This window comes from Dermacentor andersoni, chromosome 1 (genome assembly GCF_023375885.2).
Source record: "Dermacentor andersoni chromosome 1, qqDerAnde1_hic_scaffold, whole genome shotgun sequence".
Taxonomy (NCBI): Eukaryota; Metazoa; Arthropoda; class Arachnida; order Ixodida; family Ixodidae; genus Dermacentor; species Dermacentor andersoni.
Genome location: NC_092814.1, coordinates 269,508,257 through 269,533,560, shown reverse-complemented (window position 1 = coordinate 269,533,560; position 25,304 = coordinate 269,508,257). Strand labels below are relative to the sequence as shown.

At 44.5% G+C, this 25,304-nt stretch overlaps 1 protein-coding gene across 5 annotated transcripts in view; it reads right to left on the bottom strand.

The window, feature by feature from the left end:
- Nucleotides 1–25,304, bottom strand: part of Sec31 (secretory 31) — a 238,353-nt gene that overhangs the window by 29,825 nt on the left and 183,224 nt on the right. For all 5 annotated transcript variants that reach the window (XM_050195734.3, XM_050195737.3, XM_050195738.3 and 2 more), the window contains 2 exons: nt 23,273–23,418; nt 22,194–22,385 (listed from right to left, as the gene is read on the bottom strand). In XM_050195734.3, coding sequence (XP_050051691.1) covers nt 22,194–22,385; nt 23,273–23,418 — 338 coding nt within the window. The remainder of the gene's footprint in view (nt 1–22,193; nt 22,386–23,272; nt 23,419–25,304) is intronic.

The window sequence follows — 25,304 nt, the reverse complement described above, 5'->3', positions numbered from 1 at the left end:
CCCCCATTGAAATGTGGCTGCCGTGGCCAAGATTTGATCCTGTGCCCTCGGGCTTAGCAGCGTAAGAATTTCGTTAAGCTAAGGTTTTCATGTTTCAGCAGGAAAAATTGCTTCACAAATTTCTACAACAGTCCTGGTGGATGTTGTCTTGGTAATTAGCATTTATGAATATAATCCCGCAAGAAACTTAACCAATACTCATCGGATCCAAAGCATGGGCATATGCGATTGCGATCCTGCAGAGAACACAGCTTCCGCGCACATCACACCTACCGCTAGCGACCACCATCACATAATGCTGTGCACACACATTTGTCATCATCATCATCATTATGGCCCACCATATTCGGCTGCTATTTTGTTTTGTGGTGATTTACAGTCAAGATCACAATAATGTCATCTCTGATAATGCTGATGCAGCTTGACTACGCAGTAATAATGCATGTTCCTCCCATCCTTTCTGAGGTGCTCGTGAGCTCCCTTCTATAGTTGACTCTTCTAACGATACATTCCTTTGAAGGATCGCCAGACGTTTGTGCGCAGGCGCGAATAAGAGCGAACGTGAGAGAGAAAATCTGGGGGCTTTTGCTCCTTGAATATATGACTCCGCCTAGGCACTACGGAGGATGTTTCTTAGCACATCTTGTATGCGTTTGTCTCCTAGACAAGCCGGCATTGCGGAGTGCAATCGAGTTTGTTTACGCTCTGCTGCTGGCTGCCTACGCGGTGAGCCAGTGGGCACGTGATCGCTGTGTCTGAAGGGGCAAGGTTCTGACTGGTGTTGTATAAGCCATGGGTCGATTTTTGCATCGCGATGATAGAATTTTTTTATTTTTACAAGCGGACGTGGTAATAAATTATAATATATAATATATTATAATATATTATAATAAACTTGGCGGCACAAGATCTCCGGGGCACCCAAGGGGTAGCGGGGGGATCAACGCTGGAACCAGGGCGGCCTGTGGGCTGTGGCCGCAGTCGCCGAAGCATGCCGGGGGCGCTCACATAAAAAATTGGCTGTCCGCGATAACGGACAGCCAATCTTATACACCCTTGGCATGCGCAGGCCTTGGCGAGCCCCAACCCATGGACCGGTTCGGGTTCTAGCATTGGTGTCCCCATTGCCGCTTTGGTGTCCTGGAGGCGCAGCCAATAATATGAAATAATAACACATTGTTACAATGAGTAAAAAACACGCTTGAATAAATATAATTACACCCAGCCGCCAACTTGTGACGATAAGTTCAGTACTACCGCGCCCCGCGACATCAGCAACACCAGTCAGAATTTTGCCTCTGAATACGTCAGAAAGACTTTCTCGCTCCTGCGGCACTGATGCTGAGTCAGCCATCATCACCGGTGGCCTTTCACCCACTTGCATTCAACTGCGGTTGCTAAGGCCTTCTAGATTTTCAATATATGCAGCCCGGGCTCTCTACTACGGTTGCAAGCTATGATCCGCCACGACCGACTTAGCACGAGCGCCACAGGTGCAAGACAGCCTGTCCGACACAGCGGTCACCACATCGGTCACCACATCGGGCATCCGTGCCTGCTGCTTCACCTATTTTACTGTGCCGGTAGCCAGCGTGCGAGCGTAAACAAACTCTAAAATCACTAAAAAGATTGGAAGATTCAACTCTAGTTGACATCTACGTAATGTGAAGTGTTGCAGCATGAGATGCCGACGCGCATCAAGCTGGTGAAGCCCGAGCCTTCTCAGATGCGCATGGTCGTTTTTCTATTGCATAATGTTTCCTAAGTGAAACTGAGCTGGAGGGCTTTGCCACACAGAGCAAAACTTCACGCCGCCTGCAGCAGGGAATGGCAGCGCATTTGGATTACCGACTTTTAAAAGCATGAAGTGTGCTTCCAATGGCACTATGCCATGCGCGCTGCAACACAGATAGGTGAAGATGCTTATTGCAATAGGGTTGATTGCAATAGCTGTGAATACAGCGCACAACAACCCGCAAGGAGATTTGCTGGTACTGGAAAGGAAACTGAATGAGCGCCGGCATTTTCATGTGACATAGGCAGGGAAGTACTGCAGGAAGCTGCTGCAGCAAGTGGCTACTGTTTGCGATTGCGCACACCTCACGCCTCTTCTTGTTTACATGGGAACTAGTGTCCCAAAAACATATAATAGAATCGCAGTTTGACAACATACTGAACGTTACTGCCAAAAGACCATGTTTTCTGGGAACGTATCAACCAGCAAAGATGAAGAGCAACTCTATTGGGTCATTTTCTTTGTTCTCGATCGTGAGTGCCGGGGCCAGGAAATCGTACGAAAACGGGATCGTAACGAGGTTCTACTGTAGTAATTATTGTCAGATCATTTTGAAGCGAATAGTCCAAATATCATCATCATCAGCCTAGTTACGCCCACTGCAGGGCAAAGGCCTCTCCCATACTTCTCCAACTACCCCGGTCATGTACTAATTGTGGCCATGTTGTCCCTGCAAACGTCTTAATGTCATCTGCCCACCTAACTTTCTGCCGCCCCCTGCTACGCTTCCCTTCTCTTGGAATCCAGTCCGTAGCTCTTAGTGACCATCGGTTATCTTCCCTCCTCATTACATGTCCGGCCCATGCCCATTTCTTTTTCTTGATTTCAACTAAGATGTCGTTTACCCGCGTTTGTTGCCTCACCCAATCTGCTCTTTTCTTATCCCTTAACGTTACACCCATCATTCTCCTTTCCATAGCTCGTTGCGTCGTTCTCAATTTCAGCAGAACCCTTTTCGTAAGCCTCCAGGTTTCTGCCCCATATGTGAGTACTGGTAACACACAGCTGTTGTACACTTTCCTTTTGAGGGATAGTGGCAACCTACTGTTCATGATTTGAGAATGCCTGCCAAACGCACCCCAACCCATTCTTATTCTTCTGGTTATTTCAGTCTCATGATCCGGATCCGTGGTCACTACCTGCCCTAAGTAGATGTATTCCCTTACCACTTCCAGTGTTTCACTACCTATCGTAAACTGCTGTTCTCTTCCGAGACTGTTAAACATTACTTTAGTTTTCTGTAGATTAATTTTCAGACCCACCCTTCTGCTTTGCCTCTCCAGGTCAGTGAGCATGCATTGCAATTGGTCTCCTGAGTTACTATTCATATTAAACCTTGACAGGAGAGCAAAATGTTGACAAATCTAAAAAAGAAGTTGGTTCTTTACTTACAGAACAGGGAACAGGTTCACCTCTGTAGTCAATTTATTTTCAAAGTGCCCCTTATTCAGACAATTTCATACAAAAATGGAAGTTTAACCTTTATTACAACTCCAGCAGCACAAATTTGTTTACAAGTTCTTGCTCACTGTTGTGATTCAGTCTCCTTAAATTTTTGTGGTGGTGAAGGACGTGTAAGCGTTTAGCGCCCGCCCATTGTGCATCGTTTCCGTGAAGTGCAACCTTGACCGTGTGATGCTGGCAGTTCGTGCTGTGTTCCGTAACTTCAGCTTGATGCTTTCAGTCTATAAGCGACCTTACCCCATTCCATACTGTAGGCACACAGACAACCTTTGTAGGCATGCTCACCGCTTCTGCGGTCCTCAGTCTAGCCTAGCCCGCCCATATGAACTAGGGCCTGATCACCGATGAGCGGGAAAATTCACGCAACACTTTGCTGTCTGCCGCCGTGCCTGACTTGGCTGTTAGGACTAATTAGCGCTGTTTCACCGGATGGCGGCCACCAATGTTACAATTTAGTGCCGCAGTGATGCAAATCTATTCACAGTGGCCGTACAGCTCTCAGGAAGACTTCATGGCCGCACAAATTTCACCTCGAGGTGTGGTTTCACAGCAGCGCAGGTCATGCTGCCGTGAAACTACCTTTATGGCAAACTTCTCTGCCGAAGTGAATATTGAGTAGCATAATATTTGATAAAATATTTGAAAATATCACATATTTGCACAAGCCTAGCAATGATGCATCCAACGTGGGGCTATGTTTCTTCTCTTTTGCTTGCCACACGGGTTCCAGGTACATGCATGCAATGTGCATGAACATTGCTAAATTGAAACTGCGAAACAAAGTTGCTTTCCTAAATTGTGGCAAAAAATCCAGAGTGTTCAATGATACTAAGATCACAAACTGAAGAATGCTCTTCATATAAAGAATTTAACTAAATCAATGTTCATTATAGCATAGTTACCATCCTGCAAAGATAAAAATTTGTGAAACATCCTGCAAACATGAGGTGGGGGGCAGGGGAAATAGAGTGCATCTTTAGGCATAGCACACAAACAGCATCAAAATTACAACACGGGATACCGAAAAGCAGCCACAGTGTTTTCAGTTCAGTTATCTTTTTCAATTCCTTAGTTACCTCTTCAAGTTACCTTTGCCAATTCAGCCTAAGGAACTGTTCTGAGAAACTACCTAGATGCAAGTATAGTACGGAGCTCAGCAATTCAAATGCGATAATTGGATTGCTTGGTGGCCTGTGTTTTTCTCTTCTTCCCCCCCCCCCCCCCCCTTTTTTTTGCCACCAGTAAGTGTTGGGTGAACACTACCGGGCCAAATGAAGTCACAATTTGTCACAAATCCAGAGAAAAGACGGGGAATGCGGGAGATGGAAACTCAAGACGATGAGCAAAACGTGAACAAGGTGAATGCAGGAGCCAACGTTTCGACAAGTGGACTTGTCTTCTTCAAGGCGACATATGCTTTCCTCGCCACAGTATATATGCTTTCCTCGCCACAGTATATTATGCTTTCCTCGCCACAGTATATATGCTTTCCTCGCCACAGTATATACTGTGGCGAGGAAAGCATATATACTGTGGCGAGGAAAGCATATGTCGCCTTGAAGAAGACAAGTCCACTTGTCAAAACGTTCGCTCCTGCATTCACCTTGTTCATGTTTTGCTCATCAATTTGTCACAAAGGCACTCACTTTCGTAGTATACCACAATGCATCAGCTCTGTGTCCCCAGCACCCACAGTTGGTGCAAAAAGCAGCAGTTTACATGTCAGCCAATTCTCACGTTTGAGTAGCTGAGCATTGCACACTCTGCTCTATGTGGTACCTTGCATTACTGCGAGAGGGTGGCGCTGGCACCATCACGATTTCTTTTTTGATGGCACTTTTTTTTCTAAGATTGCACTGCCCCACCTTTCAAGAGGTTTAAGCTATTTTCACCAACAGAATTGATTTTTCATAAAACTTAATGCAACATTTGTAAAATTGTACACCAAATGGGAACTAGCAAAGCTTACTAATGATTCAGGAGCCTTGGCAGGTACATTATAGTATTGAGGCTCAACTGTACTGTATATGCAAAAAGTAGCGAACTGTAAGTGGAGCTGAAAAATTTATGTTGAGCCAGTTTACAACCAACTGCTTCGTGGCAAGTGTTCACTATGGGAGTTTGTTATACTCACTGTCCCTGCCTTCAAAATAGCCTATCAGGGGGTCAAAATAGGATGGCAGAAAAATTTAATATACAGAAATAATGCCTTCCATTTTAATTATTTATTTACTTTCTTAAGAGATCGATAACCGAGTTCTACTTACCTACCATATCTTTTTGAATCTAGGCCAATAGTTTTTTTTTTTTTTTTTTTCAAATAATCATATACCAAACTCTAGGGTCGGCTTAGATTACAGTATTTTAAAAACTGCACCAGTTTGTAATTGAAAATAATAAATATGGTGCATAGCTAGTGCCCATCTACAAAAGTCAGTATTGCAGCCGTTACTAGCTGTGCCAGTAGCCAGCTGAAGTACACAAGCGACATCACCATTTTGACCTGTGTCGTATTGGCGTGCGGCATGGCGTTATCGTTAAAACGAAAATTGTGCTAGTTGCAGAGGCATCGTCAAATGTTCAAGCCGGGCAGGACTTCAGCATCAATGAGAAAAATGTCCATCGTTAGAGGGAGCAAAGGGAGACACTTTTTGCATGTGCCGCAACGAGGAGATAACAGTGATAAAGAAGATAAGCGTGCGACAACAGAGAAGAGCTGTGCGCCGAGACTGCGCTGCATTTCGACACGTACGAGCCTTGCTGCAGTTTTCGCATGCGTGGGCACACATAACGCGAGGTTGCGCGTGTCCACAAGCGTACAAGGCTAGCAGCAATGATGACGTAGAGCGAGCTCAGCATGTTCATATTAAATAAATGCTGTTTTTGCGAACGCTGTCCTCACTTTTTTGTTCGGCCTACATTCAAGGTAAGTTCTTTTATTTTTTCTGGCTTCGGAAATTCGGGGGTCGGCTTAGAACTGGAGCTGGCCTAGATTCAAGTAAATCCGGTATATTTGAGAATTGCACTCTCAAGATGCACTACCTATTCACATGTCTGCTGCGTCTAGCGCTCCAATTATGCAGTGGCATGGTGACTAAATGTCTTTGATGCACGAATTTTATAAAACCATGCTCTATCTCACACTTAACTTACAGCTTGATTGAAGTCAAGGCTGACAATGACAGCCACTGGTTGTCAACTCCCTCTTCACACACCACTGTCAGAATAAAGGGCAAGCAATTTCACCTTGAAATATGAAGCATCCCAGAAGGTGGCAGAAGGCAACTTCCTGTACAATAGACATGTTCTGTCCAACCTTCATGTACACTAACTACAATGGCAGACAACCTCTCCTGGCTATGAAGGCAAAGCTACAGGTGGAGAGGTTTCACACCTATACTCTGTTTTAGTAGTTCCGTGCAGCACTGTGGAAGCTACAGGCTTCTTTGACCAATCAGGTGGGCGAACCCATCTTAGAGGAGCCCTGTCATCTGCTAGCGGTGAGCGCTGCAGCGCAGGCAGCAGGAGCATCTACTAAGACTGCAAGTGCCCAATGAGATCAGCTGTTGTGATAGCAGTGATAGAAATTTTGTTCCATATTCATCATCATCATCATCATCAGCCTAGTTACGCCCACTGCAGGGCAAAGGCCTCTCCCATACTTCTCCAACTACCCCGGTCATGTACTAATTGTGGCCATGTTGTCCCTGCAAACGTCTTAATGTCATCTGCCCACCTAACTTTCTGCCGCCCCCTGCTACGCTTCCCTTCCCTTGGAATCCAGTCCGTAGCTCTTAGTGACCATCGGTTATCTTCCCTCCTCATTACATGTCCGGCCCATGCCCATTTCTTTTTCTTGATTTCAACTAAGATGTCGTTTACCCGCGTTTGTTGCCTCACCCAATCTGCTCTTTTCTTATCCCTTAGCGTTACACCCATCATTCTTCTTTCCATAGCTCGTTGCGTCGTCCTCAATTTCAGCAGAACCCTTTTCGTAAGCCTCCAGGTTTCTGCCCCATATGTGAGTACTGGTAACACACAGCTGTTGTACACTTTCCTTTTGAGGGATAGTGGCAACCTACTGTTCATGATTTGAGAATGCCTGCCAAACGCACCCCAACCCATTCTTATTCTTCTGGTTATTTCAGTCTCATGATCCGGATCCGTGGTCACTACCTGCCCTAAGTAGATGTATTCCCTTACCACTTCCAGTGTTTCGCTACCTATCGTAAACTGCTGTTCTCTTCCGAGACTGTTAAACAGTACTTTAGTTTTCTGCAGATTAATTTTCAGACCCACCCTTCTGCTTTGCCTCTCCAGGTCAGTGAGCATGCATTGCAATTGGTCTCCTGAGTTACTAAGCAAGGCAATATCATCAGCGAATCGCAAGTTGCTAAGGTATTCTCCATCAACTTTTATCCCCAATTCTTCCCACTCCAGGCCTCTGAATACCTCCTGTAAACATGCTGTGAATAGCATTGGAGATATCGTATCTCCCTGTCTGACGCCTTTCTTTATAGGGATTTTGTTGCTTTCTTTGTGGAGGACTACGGTGGCTGTGGAGCCGCTATAGATATCTTCCAGTATTTTTACATATGGCTCATCTACACCCTGATTCCGTAATGCCTCCATGACTGCTGAGGTTTCGACTGAATCAAACGCTTTCTCGTAATCAATGAAAGCTATATATAAGGGTTGGTTATATTCTGCACATTTCTCTATCACTTGATTGATAGTGTGAATATGGCCTATTGTTGAGTAGCCTTTACGGAATCCTGCCTGGTCCTTTGGTTGACAGAAGCCTAAGGTGTTCCTGATTCTATTTGCGATTACCTTAGTAAATACTTTGTAGGCAACGGACAGTAAGCTGATCGGTCTATAATTTTTCAAGTCTTTGGCGTCCCCTTTCTTATGGATTAGGATTATGTTAGCGTTCTTCCAAGATACCGGTACGCTCGAGGTTATGAGGCATTGCGTATACAGGGTGGCCAGTTTCTCTAGAACAATCTGACCACCATCCTTCAACAAATCTGCTGTTACCTGATCCTCCCCAGCTGCCTTCCCCCTTTGCATAACTCCTAAGGCTTTCTTTACTTCTTCTGGCGTTACCTGTGGGATTTCGAATTGCTCTAGGCTATTCTCTCTTCCACTATCGTCGTGGGTGCCACTGGTACTGTATAAATCTCTATAGAACTCCTCAGCCACTTGAACTATCTCATCCATATTAGTAACGATATTGCCGGCTTTGTCTCTTAACGCACACATCTGATTCTTGCCTATTCCAAGTTTCTTCTTCACTGTTTTTAGGCTTCCTCCGTTCCTGAGAGCCTGTTCAATTCTATCCATATTATAGTTCCTGATGTCCGCTGTCTTACGCTTGTTGATTAACTTAGAAAGTTCTGCCAGTTCTATTCTAGCTGTAGGATTAGAGGCTTTCATACATTGGCGTTTCTTGATCAGATCTTTCGTCTCCTGCGATAGCTTACTGGTTTCCTGTCTAACGGCGTTACCACCAACTTCTATTGCGCACTCCTTAATGATGCCCATGAGGTTGTCGTTCATTGCTTCAACACTAAGGTCCTCTTCCTGAGTTAAAGCCGAATACCTGTTCTGTAGTTTGATCCGGAATTCCTCTAGTTTCCCTCTTACCGCTAACTCATTGATTGGCTTCTTGTGTACCAGTTTCTTTCGTTCCCTCCTCAAGTCTAGGCTAATTCGAGTTCTTACCATCCTGTGGTCACTGCAGCGTACCTTGCCGAGCACGTCTACATCTTGAATGATGCCAGGGTTCGCGCAGAGTATGAAGTCGATTTCATTTCTAGTCTCACCATTCGGGCTCCTCCACGTCCACTTTCGGCTAACCCGCTTGCGGAAAAAGGTATTCATTATCCGCATATTATTCTGTTCTGCAAACTCTACTAATAATTCTCCTCTGCTATTCCTAGAGCCTATGCCATATTCCCCCACTGACTTGTCTCCAGCCTGCTTCTTGCCTACCCTGGCATTGAAGTCGCCCATCAGTATAGTGTATTTTGTTTTGACTTTACTCATCGCCGATTCTACGTCTTCATAAAAGCTTTCGACTTCCTGGTCATCATGACTAGATGTAGGAGCGTAGACCTGTACAACCTTCATTTTGTACCTCTTATTAAGTTTCACAACAAGACATGCCACCCTCTCGTTAATGCTATAGAATTCCTGTATGTTACCAGCTATTTCCTTATTAATCAGGAATCCGACTCCTAGTTCTCGTCTCTCCGTTAAGCCCCGGTAACACAGTACATGCCCGCTTTTTAGCACTGTATATGCTTCTTTTGTCCTCCTAACCTCACTGAGCCCTATTATATCCCATTTACTACCCTCTAATTCCTCCAATAACACTGCTAGACTCGCCTCACTAGATAGCGTTCTAACGTTAAACGTTGCCAGGTTCAGATTCCAATGGCGGCCCGTCCGGAGCCAGGTATTCTTAGCACCCTCTGCAGCGTCACAGATCTGACCGCCGCCGTGGTCAGTTGCTTCGCGGCTGCTGGGGACTGAGGGCCGGGGTTCAATTGTTGTATTCATATAGGAGGTTGTGGCCAAGTACTGCACCAGGGTGGCCAATCCTGCTCTGGTGAGAGAGTGCGTTACCGGTTCTGGTCACCGGGATCAGGCCGCACTCCAGGCCTGTTTGTGCAATTTTCTCAACACACGGTTTTTTTTTTTTGTATTTTCCGGTGGAGAATAGCGCGGCACCGGGATTTGAATCACGGTCCTCTTGCACTGGAGACGGATACTCTACCGTCCCCGTAGGAGTTAAATTAAAAATTAATTTATGGGGTTGTACGTGACAAAACCACTTTCTGATTATGCACGCCGTAGTGGAGGACTCCGAAAATTTCGACCACCTGGGGTTCTTTAACGTGCACCTAATTCTAAGTACACGGGTGTTTTCGCATTTCGCCCCCATCGAAATGCGGCCGCCGTGGTCGGGGTCCGATCCCGCGACCTCGTGCTCAGCAGTCTAACACCATAACCACTGAGCAACCACGGCGGGTCCCGCAGGAGTTGTACGCCTCATTTAACCTACAGTGGTGCCCTATTTGGTCAGTCAAGGTGGACCAATCTGAGCTCGGTTATACCGCATGGATGGCACTCGGCTACAGAACCTGGTATTTATGACCTGCACATGTGAGTGTGAGGCCATACATATTTGAAGATGTATATCGTGTTTTTTTTTTTTTTTTTTTTTTTTAGGAGGGTTCCCGTACAGTGATAAAATAAAGGAACAGACATTAAAAGAAAGAAAAAAAAAGAAAAAGGGGCGAAACAAAAAAGGAACATAACTGGTGATTTGAACTCGTGACCCTTCGATGTTGCCCGGAAAGATAGCTCAGTCGGTTGGTTCGTCAGGCCCCAGGCTACTTTCAAGCGCCACAGCTCCTGCTCCAAGCCTCACACTTACGTGGAAAGAGACTCATGTTGTCCGCGATAGTCGGTTTTTGCTGATTCCGAGTAGTTGGAAGGCATACTTTCTAGAAAAAATGGCCGCTCGAGGAGAAGAGCGAACTCGAGCGGCTTTAGAGGCTAGGAAAACTGCCTTAAAATATTTAGACTTGAGGGAAAGCTTCGTTAACAAACTATAACACGGCAATCAGCACTCGAATACGACGAGAGAAATTACTGAGACGTGGAAAATTCCCTTGAAAAAAAATCTGGTTTGCGAGACAAATGCTTGTATGTATTGAACCTCTTAAAAGATGAGGGGGGGGGGGGGGGGAATATGCGCTCACCGAGAGGGCATCTTCAGCACGAGACATCCACAAGGCACCTTACAGAGATGTGGAGAGCTTCGCGGCCGGAACGAAGCCTCCCTTCTCCGCCGGCCAAGAGGGGGAAACGCGCTTTCCGATCGCTCAAGGTTGCGCGGACAAAGCATAACTCTAGCGTCTAGGAAAAGCTTAACCAGGTGCGATGGCGGCACGCATAGCGTGGGAAGCTAGCCGCCAGAATAACTATACCAAGGACTGCTACTGATGAGGGCGAAATACCTTCGTGTAATTATAATAACCCTAATAAGACTACTTTCGAAAAAAAAAAAAAAAAAGAGGAAACGGCCCAGAGGGCTATACTACGAGAGCTATGACTGATAGTTTTCTATATATATATATATATTCATCTCATCTATGGGATCGCATGCGCGCGCTGTTGCTTTGTCTCTGCGTGTAGTATAGTTAAGAAAGCCAGTTTAAGGGCGGAGAAGAAGAAAGAAAAGAAAAGCAAAAACTGCAGCGCCGTGGTTTTAAAGCGCACCCGTGGTAGAGAAACGGAATGCGATATAAGCGTGCGTAGCCATGATACGCACACGACAAACTGCCTTAAAATATTTAGACTTGAGGGAAAGCTTCGGCAACAAACGATAGCACAGCAATCAGCACTCGAATATAATTATAACCCTAATACTAATTGTAAATATTCATCTCATCTATGGGATCTAATGCGCGCGCTGTTGCTTTGTCTCTGCGTGTAGTAGTTGAGAGAGCCAGTTTAAGGGCGGAGAAGTGGGAAGGAAAGGATAGTCTCTGAAGCAAACTTGCAGCGTCGTGGTTTTAAAGCGCAACCGTGGTAGAGAAACGGAAGGCGATATAAGCGTGCGTGGCCATGATACGCACACGACAAACTGCCTTAAAATATTTAGACTTGAGGGAAAGTTTCGTTAGCAAACGATAGCACGGCAATCAGCACTCGAACATAATTATAACCCTAATACTAATTGTAAATATTCATCTCATCTATGGGATCTAATGCGCGCGCTGTTGCTTTGTCTCTGCGTGTAGTAGTTGAGAGAGCCAGTTTAAGGGCGGAGAAGTGGGAAGGAAAGGATAGTCTCTACATATTCACTGTAACACAAAAAGGTGAGCGTTCTTAACATATTTCGAGATACAGAGGAGAAGGAGGGTTGCAGAGATGGCAGAAGTGGAGGGTACAGAAGGAGCACTCGGCCAGCATGTCGCACAGGATGGTGGTGTTATCTCCAGATCTCTCTGTAACATCCACTTGTACATGGTGCGCTTGTTGAAATTTGTAGGTGCAGCCATTTTCTTAATTAGAATTCCTGCATGTTTACCGCACTCCCTCTGCACTGTTTGAAGCATGTTCGGCAACTTATTTGTTACTTTTGCATAAAAGAACAGCTTGGAACAATACCACACAAGCAAGTCTGTGAAAGCCATTTTTGCCCAGGAAGGAGTTATTGAATATTTACCTTTCTTCGAATAGCTAGAGAAAAAGAAGCCAACTGCACAGCACACGACAGCACAGACACACGGAGAAGACGAAAAAGTAGAAGACAGCATCTGTCGTGGACTGCATTCGATCTAATTACTGTAAATAATGTAAATATAGTTGTGTTTCATCATAGGCGGTGACCATTTATTCTATAATCTGGTGCCAAAACCCGCTGGTAGTACTCACCGGGACTCTACATGCCTGGAGTGCTCATAGGAAACATTGAAAGTGAAGACAGCACGTCGTAAGGACAGCGGAAACCTCCTTCGAAAGCCAGACTGTACGACCTGACTGGACCATCCGCCGTTACCCTTTGCTGTGATAAGACACCTACTCAGCGTCCATCTGAGAAGGTGAACGAGGTCACACATTGTTGAAACACAAGATGAACCGCCTCAAAGTCCTCAAAGGCAAGCGAACAGCTTAACGCCGGATGAATACGTGTCTCATCAATGAAGCGAAAGCCATGATTGAAAACACTGACAGTGCAAAGATTTCATCTTCGATCGAACGACTATATGCAAATAATGCGGACTTGGACAAGCTTAACGCCGCGAGATAGAAGAAGCTATCCTTGAGGATGAGTTCACGACAGAATTTGAAGCTGTGTTGACTTATCATGATGCTATGCGAGAAATGTTGGGGGAGCTGAAGGCTCCCCCAACATGGTTACTTTGTCAAAATCAGTGTTCTACTACTGCCCCCTTCCACAGCTGCAGGTTCATCACATGTACTCGATGATCGCACCCCGCACAAATCAATCAAGCTTCCAATTCTACAGTTGCAGACATTCGACGGACAGCTTTGTCATTGGCCTGCTTTTTGGGAGCAATTCAAGGCGACTGTGCATGAAAATGAAAAGCTGACGAAAGGAGAACGATTTCAATATCTCAAGAATCTTCTGAGTAGTGCAGCAGCAGCTCTAATTTCTGGTCTACAAGTGACAGGCGAGTGCTACGACGACGCCATCAAAATTCTAATGAGTCGTTTTGGCAATAAGAGTCGCATTGTGCAGGAGCATCTACGCCGTCTGCGCACACTACCAGCAGTTGCTTCCTCAGAAGATGTATACAATCTTCGAAGGCTATTGGATTATGTACAGTGCCATATCAGAGGCCTGAAAGGTCTAAACGTTAGTCCTGCCAGCTACGCGACTATGATGATGGACATTCTGTTGAAGGCATTGCCAGCAGACATTGTCATTGGCTATTACCGAAAAGAACACAGTTCAAGGTCATCACCGTCTGTTGTTGACAGTTCAGGCTCTGTACAACAGCAAGATTCAACGACAGCAACAGCCGATGAGGAGTTGCAACAACTCTTGACCTACCTCTTCGCGTGGAAGTTGAAAGCCGAGAAAGAAGTGGAGTTCATGACTTTAAAGGAAAGAAATGTGCTAAACCATCTGTGAAGAGAAGAAATTTGCACTCCACCTTACCAACAGCAGCTGTCCTGCAGTCTTCATCGAAAGTGAGAGATAAGGACTGTCTCTTGTGTGGGTCTTCAAAGCACTCAACTTCAGTTTGTGACAGCAGCATCGACTATGAAGAAAAGTTGAAGAAATTGGCTACAGAGAACCAATGTTACCAATGCACCATGGGAGGACATCTTGCGGAAGACTGTTATTGAAAAGTCAAGCATGGAACATGCAGAGGAAGACACATCATCTCAATGTGCGATCCCAAGTGGAAACCTAACAAGACGGAACAAGAAAGTCCTGTAACCACGAACAGTCTTCATATCAGCTCTTGTTCGTATGTGGATGCTGAGGTTTTATTGCAGACATTTCGGGCATTGATCATCTGAAAAAAGCAAAGGGCCTACATTCGTGGAATTGTAGACAGAGGAAGTCAGCACAGGTTCACTCGTGCAGATGTACCCAAGACACTTGGCTTGAAAGAACTTGGATCTGTTAATTTACAGCTAAATATTTTTGGACAGACAAGCTCGGTTACCATACAACATCGCCTTGTCGAACTAAAACTTCGCAGTCAGTACGACAATCGGGAGTATCTGGTACAGGCCATTGAAGTACCGTTTGTCTGCAAGGATGTTGTTCAAGTACCACTCGAGCATGACTTTGTAAGAACCATCGAAAGCGACGGACACCTTCTTGCAGATAAGCTCTTGTTACCGGGCATGGCTACTGTTCCTGGTATTAGCCTTTTAATAGGTGCTGACCAACTATGGCAATTCATGTCCGGAGAAATTAAAAGATACCACAGCCAGGCAGACTTGGTGACGCTGGGTTCTACATTTGGCTGGATGTTACAAGGACCACTTTCGTTTAACACCTCTTTGGAAGCAGCACTCAACGCATGCGTATTACGAGAAAGTGCATCTACCGACTCTATCGATGATCTTCTTTGGAGGTTCTGGGAGTTAGAGAGCATCAGGATTGTGCCAGTCGACAACACTCCAAATAAGGAACCTAATATCGTGCTAGAAAAATTTGAACACGATATTGCCTTCGTCAACGGTTGCTACCAAGTAGCCTTTCCGTGGAAAGAAAGCTGTGGACAACTAGAAGATAACCGATTGCAGCCACAGAAGCGACTGATGTGTCTTGGAAAGAAAATGAAGAACAATCCAGAGTTTGCCGTACAATATGATACCACCATCAGGAACTATATGGAGATGGGTCATGCCGAGAGAGTACCTAGCCAAATTGATGCGCAACCCTCTAAGCTCTACTACATGCTGCATCACGCTGTTGTGCGAAGCGAGTCAACAACGGCTCGAGTACGAGTAGTTTTTGATGCATCCGCTCACGATCGTGATTCATCGTCCCTCAATGACAATCTCGAGAAAGGACCTAAGCTACCAACCGACTTGGTTGCTCTTCTCATACGTGTTCGTATGAACCGTATTGCTATGACGGCTGACATTGAGAAAGCCTTTCTCCAGATTAGCGTAAAAATGAGAGATGTGTTGAGATTTCTATGGTTCAAGGATATGCCCCCTAAGAGAAAACCCGATCCTAAAATTGAGGAATGGTGCATGACAAGGGTGCCTTTTGGAACAGTAGCAAGCCCATTCCTACTCAACGCCGCACTCCAACACCACCTGAAGGGAGTAAAGGATCAAACAGAAGAAACGGCCAAGTTGCTTGCTGCTTCTTTCTATGTTGACGACCTACTTATGGGAGCCGATAGTGAGGATTCAGCTCAAAAGGTATACAGAGAAGCAGATGGAAGACGCTGGAATGCGGCTAAGAAAATGGTCATCAAATTCTAAACTGTTGAGAGATCTTATTGCCACGGCTGAAGGAGATAGTGCCCCAGCGGGAGCTGTCAAGATATTGGGACCCTTGTGGGATCCTCTAACAGACAAGATGACAGTAACCATAAAAGCAGCATTATGCTTCTTGGGAAAAGATCAAAAGTCGTGTAAGAGATATATTCTGCAAGCAGTGTCAATGATATTTGACCCGCTCGGAATGATTGCACCCTTCAGCATTCAAGCCAAGATATTGTTTCAGGAGTTGTGGCAGAGACAGGCAGATTGGGATGCAGATTTGCCTTCGGACCTTGCTTTACAGTGGCAAAATTGGTGCTCAAATCTGCAACACCTTACTTCTACGACTATACCACGTTGGGTCAAGACTGGGCTCCTAAGTCACTCCATGCAGCTTCATACATTTTGTGATGCAAGTCAGAGGGCATATGGAACTTGTGCATATTTGAAATTCCTTGACCAAGAGAATTGTGCTCATAGCCACCTCATAAGGGCGAAGTCACAAGTGGCGCCTATGCAGAAAGTGACTTTGCCAAGACTAGAGCTACTTGGCGCTTTGCTCGGAGCAAGGTTAGCGAAATTTCTGAAGACTGCCCTTGAGAAGTACACTTTAGAAAAATTTTTTTGGACGGATTCCAAGGTCACACTGCATTGGATAAAGGGGTCTCCAAAGAAATGGAAGCCATTTGTCGAGAATAGGGTGGCTGAAATTCAAGGCTGTTCCGACAAGAGCCAATCACGACATTGTCTTGGGACTGATAATCCTGCGGATTACCTTACACGTGGAGTTCAGCTGCAGTTTCTCAAGACAAACGCAGTGTGGTGAAAAGGACCACCATGGTTGACAGAAATGGAAGATGCATGGCCCATGCACACCCTTGAGGCAGAATTACTTAGTAATGATATAGACTTAGCGGAGACAAAAGTCTTCGTACAAGTTTTACATGTGAGAAAGTTGTTGCCTATTTTGGACCGTGAATGTTACTCAAGCCTCACAAGAGCATTATGAATAACAGCGTGGGTATTTCGTTTCATCAAAAGCTGCAAAAATAAATGCCTCAGGGACCAACCACAGCTGACAGCCAAAGACATTAGCGGCGCTGAATATTACTGGATCAAGGTGGCTCAACAGGATGTTTATGCAGAAGAAATCAATTAGCTTGAAAAGGAACTACAGCTGAATCGCAATTCAGATCTGAAAATGCTTCATCCTTTTCTCGGCGGGGAAGGACGGTTGCGCGTAAGTGGACTGCAATTTTCACAGGAAGCAGAACAAGTTAAACATCCGATTTTGTTGCCTCCGCTTTATCATCTGACAAAACTTGTCATAAGAGACTGCCATAAGCGTACACTCCACGGTGGTCTGCGAGGTACCCTTACCGAGCTTAGAGAGAAATTTTGGGTATCCTGCGGAAGACAAACTGTAAAGAAAGTCATCAGAGGATGCAACGCTTGCATCAAGACACGCTTAAAGCCCAGCAGCTCACCTGTTGCACCATTACCAAGTGAACGAGCACGCCGACCTGATCCCTTTCAAGTGATTGGAATCGATTTTGCCGGACCTCTCTACATGAAAGACAATACATCGAAGGGCTACATTATGTTATTTACTTGTGCCGTCACAAGAGCAGTACACCTTGAATTAACCACCAGACTGTCAGCAGAAAGTTTTCTGCTCATGTTTCGTCGATTTGTATCATGTTGTGGATTGCCTGACGTAATATACACAGACAACGGGCAGGCTTTCAAGAAAGTGTCAAAGGAAATCACCTCCTTGGCAAGAGTATTGTTCAGTGGAGAGCTACAAGACTACTGCTCTCAAAGTAGAATAGAATGGAAGTTCATCGCAGAAAGAGCTGCATGGTGGGGCGGCTTCTGGGAGAGATTGATAAGAACTGTGAAAACCAGCCTCCGGAAGATCCTTGGCAAGACAAAGCTTACGCCAAAAGAATTAATGACGGAATTGTATGAGGTAGAGGCAGTAGTAAACTCCAGGCCTCTCACTTACTTGTCAACGTCACCAGCAGAAATGGAAATACTAACTCCGGCTCATTTCTTAACCGGTAAATGGCTAACAAGCCTTCCTTACCCCAACGAAGATGTCGATACTTCAGGGTCAAGATCTTCTACGGTCACAAGAAAGTGGCTTCATCGTAATCAGTTACTGGAGCACTTTTGGAGAAGATGGAAGAGAGAGTATCTTCTTAGCTTAGTGTACTATGCCAATCTTCAAGCTTCGAACAATCTGAAAGCTGGTGATCTTGTGCTTCTTTACGAAGAAAATGCCCCATGACAACTATGGAAGACGGGATGAATCCAAGAAGTACATCGAGGACGTGATCAAAATATCAGAACCTGTTCGGTGAAGCTTCCAAACGGCTCTGTAATACGCCAACCCGTCCAGCTTCTGTACCCAATTGAATTTTCTTCGCTCTAACAGACTAACTGCGCGCCTTTCCGGGGTGCGGAGGATACTGAATATTTAACTTTCTTTGAAGAGCTAGAGAAAAAGAAGCCAACTGCGTGGCACGTGACAGCGCGGAAGCACGGAGAAGACAAAAAAGTAGAAGAAAAGACAGTGTCTGTCGTGGACTGCATTCAATCTAATTACTCTAAATAATGTAAATACAGTTGTGTTTCATCATAGGCCGTGACCATTTATTCTATAGGAGCCCTCCATGGTATTGTGGCTGTGCCGACTACACGTACGAATTTAGCCACTGTTTGAAATCAATTAATTGCTTGTACTTTTTAAATGCAAATTAATATCTCTACATCTGCATTGCATTAATTTTTTTGGTTCTCTGCATGTTTTCATTCAAGCAAGTGGAGAACTCTAGTTTCAGTATCATAGAGCCTCAATTGATAGTTTATTAAAGAATGTATCAAAATCGCACAATAGACTGCCCTGCGACCAGCAGAGAAGCTTCCAAGTAAACACACCTGCCAACAAGACCACTTGTCAAGGCCATTTAGTCATCCAACAGGACCCAAACTGTGGCACTACATCTCGCTGCATAAGAATCTGCACTCTTGGGTCGCATAGTCTTGACTCTGCTGCATGTAACTACTGAAACAGAGCATACATTATTGTGATATCTAGATGAGTCTGGCATTGCATCGAGCTTTTGTAACTTTATCCAGTTTGTCTATTTCAGCAAAGGTAGCCACAGTTAACTCAACATGCATAAAATGCTGCACATAATGTTCTTTGTTTCACAACAGCTATTTCTAAGTTTGTTATGTCTCCAAGGAAAGCTGAGTGGCGGGCCAGCACACAAGAAATAGTCTGCAGAAGTATTTTGCTAATCAGAGAGCATAGGAAGTGGGACAATCTTTACACAATATGCACATTTTGGTTCTGTACTCCAGCCCACATTGAAACAAAAGTACTTTGCACGTACAGCTGGACTTCGTCAATGTGCCTAGCTTTATGTATCAGACAAAGTGGTGCTGTTGTGCTGCAATTCATTTCCTTTGTTCTAATGGAGTTGGCATGCCAACCAGGTCACTGCTTTAAGTGAGTGACCATTCACAGGCTTCTTACAATATTTGATGGATGGTGTAGGCCTGTTCACCCGAAGATGAAGTTGATTTTAAATGTGGCTTTATAAGTTGGCTTGACTGCATAATAAACAAAAATAATTAGACTCGTTTACCTTCACTGCAAGGTAAACATTACACGATTTTCCATGTGGACATTAGCACTAGGACTACAGCATACTCAGCGTGGTCATAATTCGCACAAGAAATGAGCTAATGGAGAATGTGGGCTCTGAAACGCATTTTCTTTTTTTTTTAACTTGTAGGACAACATGCAGCATGTGCAGGTGTCATTATTGCTATTTTAAACCGCTTATGTGCACATTAAAGCTTAGTTGCTTTCTTATAAAACTTTCGAAATGGTGCTAAAGCATTCTGGAATGATCAGTCAAATATGCTATTAGCCAAATATGCTGTAAGCCAGAAGATGCAGAATATACTAGGGCAAATCAGAAAGTTTTTGCCCCTACTTTTTTTTTTTTAAGTCAAATTACGGCTGTAAATGCGAAGTTAACATATCCATTCCCAGCTGTGGCCCTTTCTTGGACCGGCCTGGCTTTATCTGCCAGTAGCTCCGTGACACAGCGCTGCTGTCAGTTGTTGGAGATGACAGTTGTGCTTCACACATCCATGGCGTATGAGCAACGAAGTGTGATTAGTTTTCTATGGAGCAAGGGACGAACGCCCATTGAAATCCACAGGGAAATGCAGCCCAAGTAAGAGGAAAGGTGCCTCACTTTGAAAAGTGTGAGGTTGTGGTGTTGTGAGTTCGCAAAAGGCCATGAAGGCTTGCATGACAGTGAGCATTCAGGGCGGCCGCGTGCATCGCTGATTGACAACATTTCCCACGTGGATGCATTGGTGAAAGCATATCAGCATGTGCACCTCAAGGTCATTCCTAAGTTTTTGATCCACTGAAGAAACTCCTGGTAGGACAGCGAACCACGTGCAATGATGAAGCCAAGACAGCAGTATGACGGTGGTTCCACAATCAGCCGGACAAATTCTACCACAGGGGCATCTCAAATTTAGTGCTGCGATGGGACAAATGTCTGAACCGGTGTGGGGGCTATGTGGAAAAATAGTGTAAGGTACGTAGAATAGTACATATATTTGTAGTTACTTGCATGTACCTTATTTTGGCCAACAGAAAATAGGGGCAAAGACATTCTGATTCACCCTCATACACCATATTTACTCGATTGTAACGTGTCCTCAATTGTAACGCGCACCCGTTTTCCGTGAAAAAAATAAAAAAAATGTCCTTATTCGTAACGAGCACCTGTTTGCTGTAACCTAAAAAAAAAAAAGAAAGGGCCTTTACAGTACTCTACACCTCATCCTTTCATACATAAATACAACTTTTTCTTACTTGGAAAAACAGATTTACTCCCAATGTACTAAAGTTGAGATGAATAAAAAAAGTCGCAGCTTCGCCCGAAAGGTGAAGCATCGGTTGCAATAGCAAATTAGTAGACAGCTATACGAAGTAAGGATAGTAGCTTTATCGGCCGTATAAACTTGTAAACATTAGCTTACTAACTAAATTAACAAGCATGGTGTCACACATGCACAAGCAAACATGAACACATTTCACTCGATGACCGCGAAAACTTGCTATAAAACAATTGGAGTGAGGAAGTGCGGAAGCACGAGCGAGCGAATTGACCTTCGTGCTGCTTCTCAGTTCAACACGAACTAAGTGACGAGAACATAGCGCAGTGTGCTTAGACACGTAAACTCTAACCTCATCGCAAATCACTTTCAACACAGGGGCCGCGCAGCCGCACCGTATGCAGCAGCCGCCAGAGTAGAATGCCTCTCCTTCTGTTTGCGCCAGTCCCGCTCGCAAGTTTCAGGAAGTCAGAACGCCTGCGATGCGGCTCGATTTCCGTCCATCTTCGCATATGTGATCACTTTCCTTTTAATTGCAGCATCATGATGAAGTCGGTGTGTCTTTGCAGTAGGCGATTCTATGCTGACAGAGCAAACGCAGAAAGCGGAAGACAGACGGTGGACTAACCTAAGCACACTTACTACAGTACATGGAGAAAGCTACGGCATCTAGGCTCGAAGCGCATACAAGGTGACCATTTTGAAATGCCGATGGCGATATGGTAAAGTAGATTTAGGGTCGTACTTGATTTTAACGCGCACGCACTTCTTGGACTGTTTTATCGAGAAAAAAGAAGTTCACATTAAATTCAAGTAAGTAGGTATATATTCAAAACACAAAAATTTAGGTCACAAATGTAGGGAGGAACTTGACTTTATTGTTCCATTTCAGCCTTTGTAGATTTACACTAACCATAATTTTTATCCCTAATCAATCTCAGTTTTGATACTCAGTGCTTGAAACTGAGTGCAGCTTGCAACTCAAACATTACTTCAGACTGACTCATCCTTCTGAACAAACAGCAGTTTCAATGGAACTATTAAGACTAATGCTTGCATAAGCACAAGCTTGATGCCAATTTAATATAGTAGCACAGCGACATCAAAGTTTATGGGACACCGAGTTCCACGAGAGATGTGAATTTCTGCGCTGTTAAGGCATGGTACTTTAATTTACTAGATCACCGTGTAGGTCACAAAAGCTACTACTACAATCTGAAACTCTTGAGTTTGAAGATATGTACCTGGTTTTGTGGGAATTCAGCTTTTCCACAAATTTTGTGTCTCGTAAGCTTTTTGCCATCAACTGCACATGCCATACATTACATCATGTGCCTGCGTAAGAACCAAAACCTGCCTTATATATTTTGCCGTGAACCTAACCAACAACCAGTTTTTGGATCAGCCTCTGTATTGCAAATCAGTTCAGACAAAAGATTGGAACAGTACAGGTAGACAAGCAGCATGACCACACAAAGGGCTTACTGACCTGTTGTGGCAGTGCTTGTGCCCCTGAAGGCAGTGGCTGGGAGGCAAATTGTGGCATTGGTGGTGGAACATATCCACCCTGAAAGCTAGGTGGAGTTGCTTCAGGCACAGTTGGTGCTGGGGCACCAACAAGGGGCATCGTAATGGGGGCTGCCAGGTCAAACGTTGGCACGGATGAACCTTGTGACAGTTGCTGAGGAAAAGGTGATCATGGCAGACTATCACATTAAAGCCCTCTACAATACTGGCACTTTATTTAGAACTATGCATTAAATGTCCTCATACAATGCCCACCATAGACATAAAGCCAACACACTACTATGAAGTGCACTTATACATGTCAAGGTCATCCTCAGGGTAAAGAAAGACTGCAGGTTCTTTGGTAGCCCCAGGAACCAACCATGACGGGTATTTACAGTTGAACCCAGCCAAACAAGTGCGATTATCAAATGAGACTATCGCACATAGTCTAAAGAAAAATGCCACACATTCATCATCACCAGAAAGTGCCACTAGGCAGTTGAAAAAACATTCAATCAGCTGTAATTTTTGATGCTTCAATGTCTTCTGCCTTGTCATCAGAAAATAGACTTGGCCACCTGACCACTACAAGCACAATCATGTCACCACATCATTCCAATGAAGTTTTTATTATTCAGATAAAAAATTTATTGTTGGCATTGCGCCCTGTGAAGTGCAAATGAGAGTCGACAAACTTGCATTCTTTGAATACCATGCCCCTGATAACTGGACAGATAGCTTGGGAAAGCCTCTATATATGCTCGTTGCTACACCCAAAATATATTATTTTCTGTTTTGAACTCACTCACTGCTCTTGCCACATTCGCATTCATGACATGACATGAGTGGTTGCACCATTTGCTTAAATAGCTGCTTGGCTCAAAGCTGCTGGGTGTTTTATTTGATGACAGTAAATGATGACCAAACTGTCTCTGTTGCACGCATATTCTTCTAGACCTTGGCTATTCATGCCTTAAATTTTCACAAACCAAGTTTACACAGGCCATGGCAATTTTCATTAGCCTACAATTTCACAAATAATGCTGTGCTATATCCTACCTTGGCCGACGGCTTCACAGGAGGTGGGTCATTCCAGCCTGGTGGAGGTGGATTACCTAGCAAACTGGAAGATGGCAAAGGAGCTATGCTAGGCGCCACAGGTGATGGCGATAGCTGAGAAGACTGGATACTTGCATTGGACGAGACTGCACCAAAAGAAGGAGGGAAAAGGGAAGCCCAAAAAGCCATTAAAGCTATGACGAGAGAAAGGTCTACATCTAAACATGAACTTCCTCCCACGAAGAAGGAAGTATCTTGCTACTGACCATACTGCGGGGTGGAAGAAGTCAAGAAGCACAAGGATGGAAAACACTACAGCAGGAATTCCCCAACTAAGACCTTGGACGAACTGCAACAAACTTCATGCGAGTGCCAAGCAACCCTTAAGTACATTTTACGGACTACGGGATCTCAGAAAATGTTCACTTTCTGAGTAGCCTGTAACAGTATTCAGTAAAACCGAACATCACAATGTTCTTCACATATACTGGTAGAGGCTGTAAATGCGAATACTAGACTGCATCGCGAGTCTGCATAGATTTTCAGCTTCCTGTCAGATCTCGTGTTCCATAAAATTTTGTCGTTGACTGTAGCTGCAACCTTCACCTCCCTTTCCAGCCTACTTATCCTTTGTCATTCAATACATGTTCCCAATGAGTCAATCAAATGGCTACACATAATGTATTACATGGAAATAAGGGCAAAACCAATGTTCATATTACTGAATTAGCTTTCCTTCAATAAAAGGAATCAATCCGTGGCTCAGTGCCACTTTGGTTACTCTCAACTTGCCCTGTCATACAATCGAACCTCTATTTAATGCAATCCTAGCAGCAGGAAACTCCAATGGCAATACTAATCTAATTAGCACCCCTAACAGTCCAGCTGTTTGGTTTGCATGTTTTGCACAAACAAGTATAAATAACAAAATTTTGCCAGAAATAGGGGGCATTAACAAATGTTCTCTGCTCTTTTTGTTGCGCCTGTTTGTCCTTGGAGTGACAGCAGTCTGCATGTGCGTGTGCAGCAGGGAAGGGACAGAGAGCGTCTTCCTGGTTTTCATGCAGTCAGGAAGAATGCCATAAGCTTTTGTGACTCGCATGAAGAGAATACTTTGTTGCTTCTGTAAATTACTTAAAAAGTTATTGCAGCTAATGCGATCGTACATTTTATGCCAGGCATCAGACATGATACATTTGTCTTCATCATGATCATGATTGTCAATGCCAGTCTGACAGACTTCACGAGGGAGGAAATTGCTCACAGTGGCATGGGCAGTCATGGCAGGCTGACGATTTCCTCTCTCACAAGGCCTATCAAAGCCACAGTGTTGGCACATTTTGAGCAACAGTGCTTATCAATCAAACAATGACTTTTACACTTTTAAAGCATAGGCACCTGTGGGGGAGTACATGAGTGCCACTTCTACTGTCTTTACTACAATAGCACAATGTGAAAATAAAGCAAAGTGTGCCACTGTTGCAGAAATATCCAACACTTCATAAACTCTTGTTACAACACAGTGTCTCTGTCCCATAATGCATACCTGTACAATGCCCCTACAGTGTCAGAATGGCAAGTTGGGCCAGTTGGTTGGGATTCATGGCAAGGTTCATTACAGCACAACACAAGACAAGGATGAAAGAAGGTATAAAACGACGACCATGGCGCCGACTCTCAACTGATATTTTATTAGCGATTATTTTACTGTGAGTGAAAGTATGGTTCGCGCCGTCAAGAGCATAAATGACCAAGGTATTAAAACTAAATTAGAAGAAAAAATAAAAAACGCAGTAGTACCATATATACACAAGTTAGCGCATGGGCTTAAGAATGTTGGTTCAAGGTACAGCATTGACGTTTGTTTTTCTGCGAAACATAAGATAGGTCGCATATGCCCGTTAGTTGATAATTTGCTGAAGGATAAGCAAGTGAAGAGAAAATGCCCTGTTAAACATGTGAACAGGTACATCACTTGTGCTAAGCAGGTTGTGTATGCCATTCCATTATGTTGTGGTAGAAAGTACGTGGG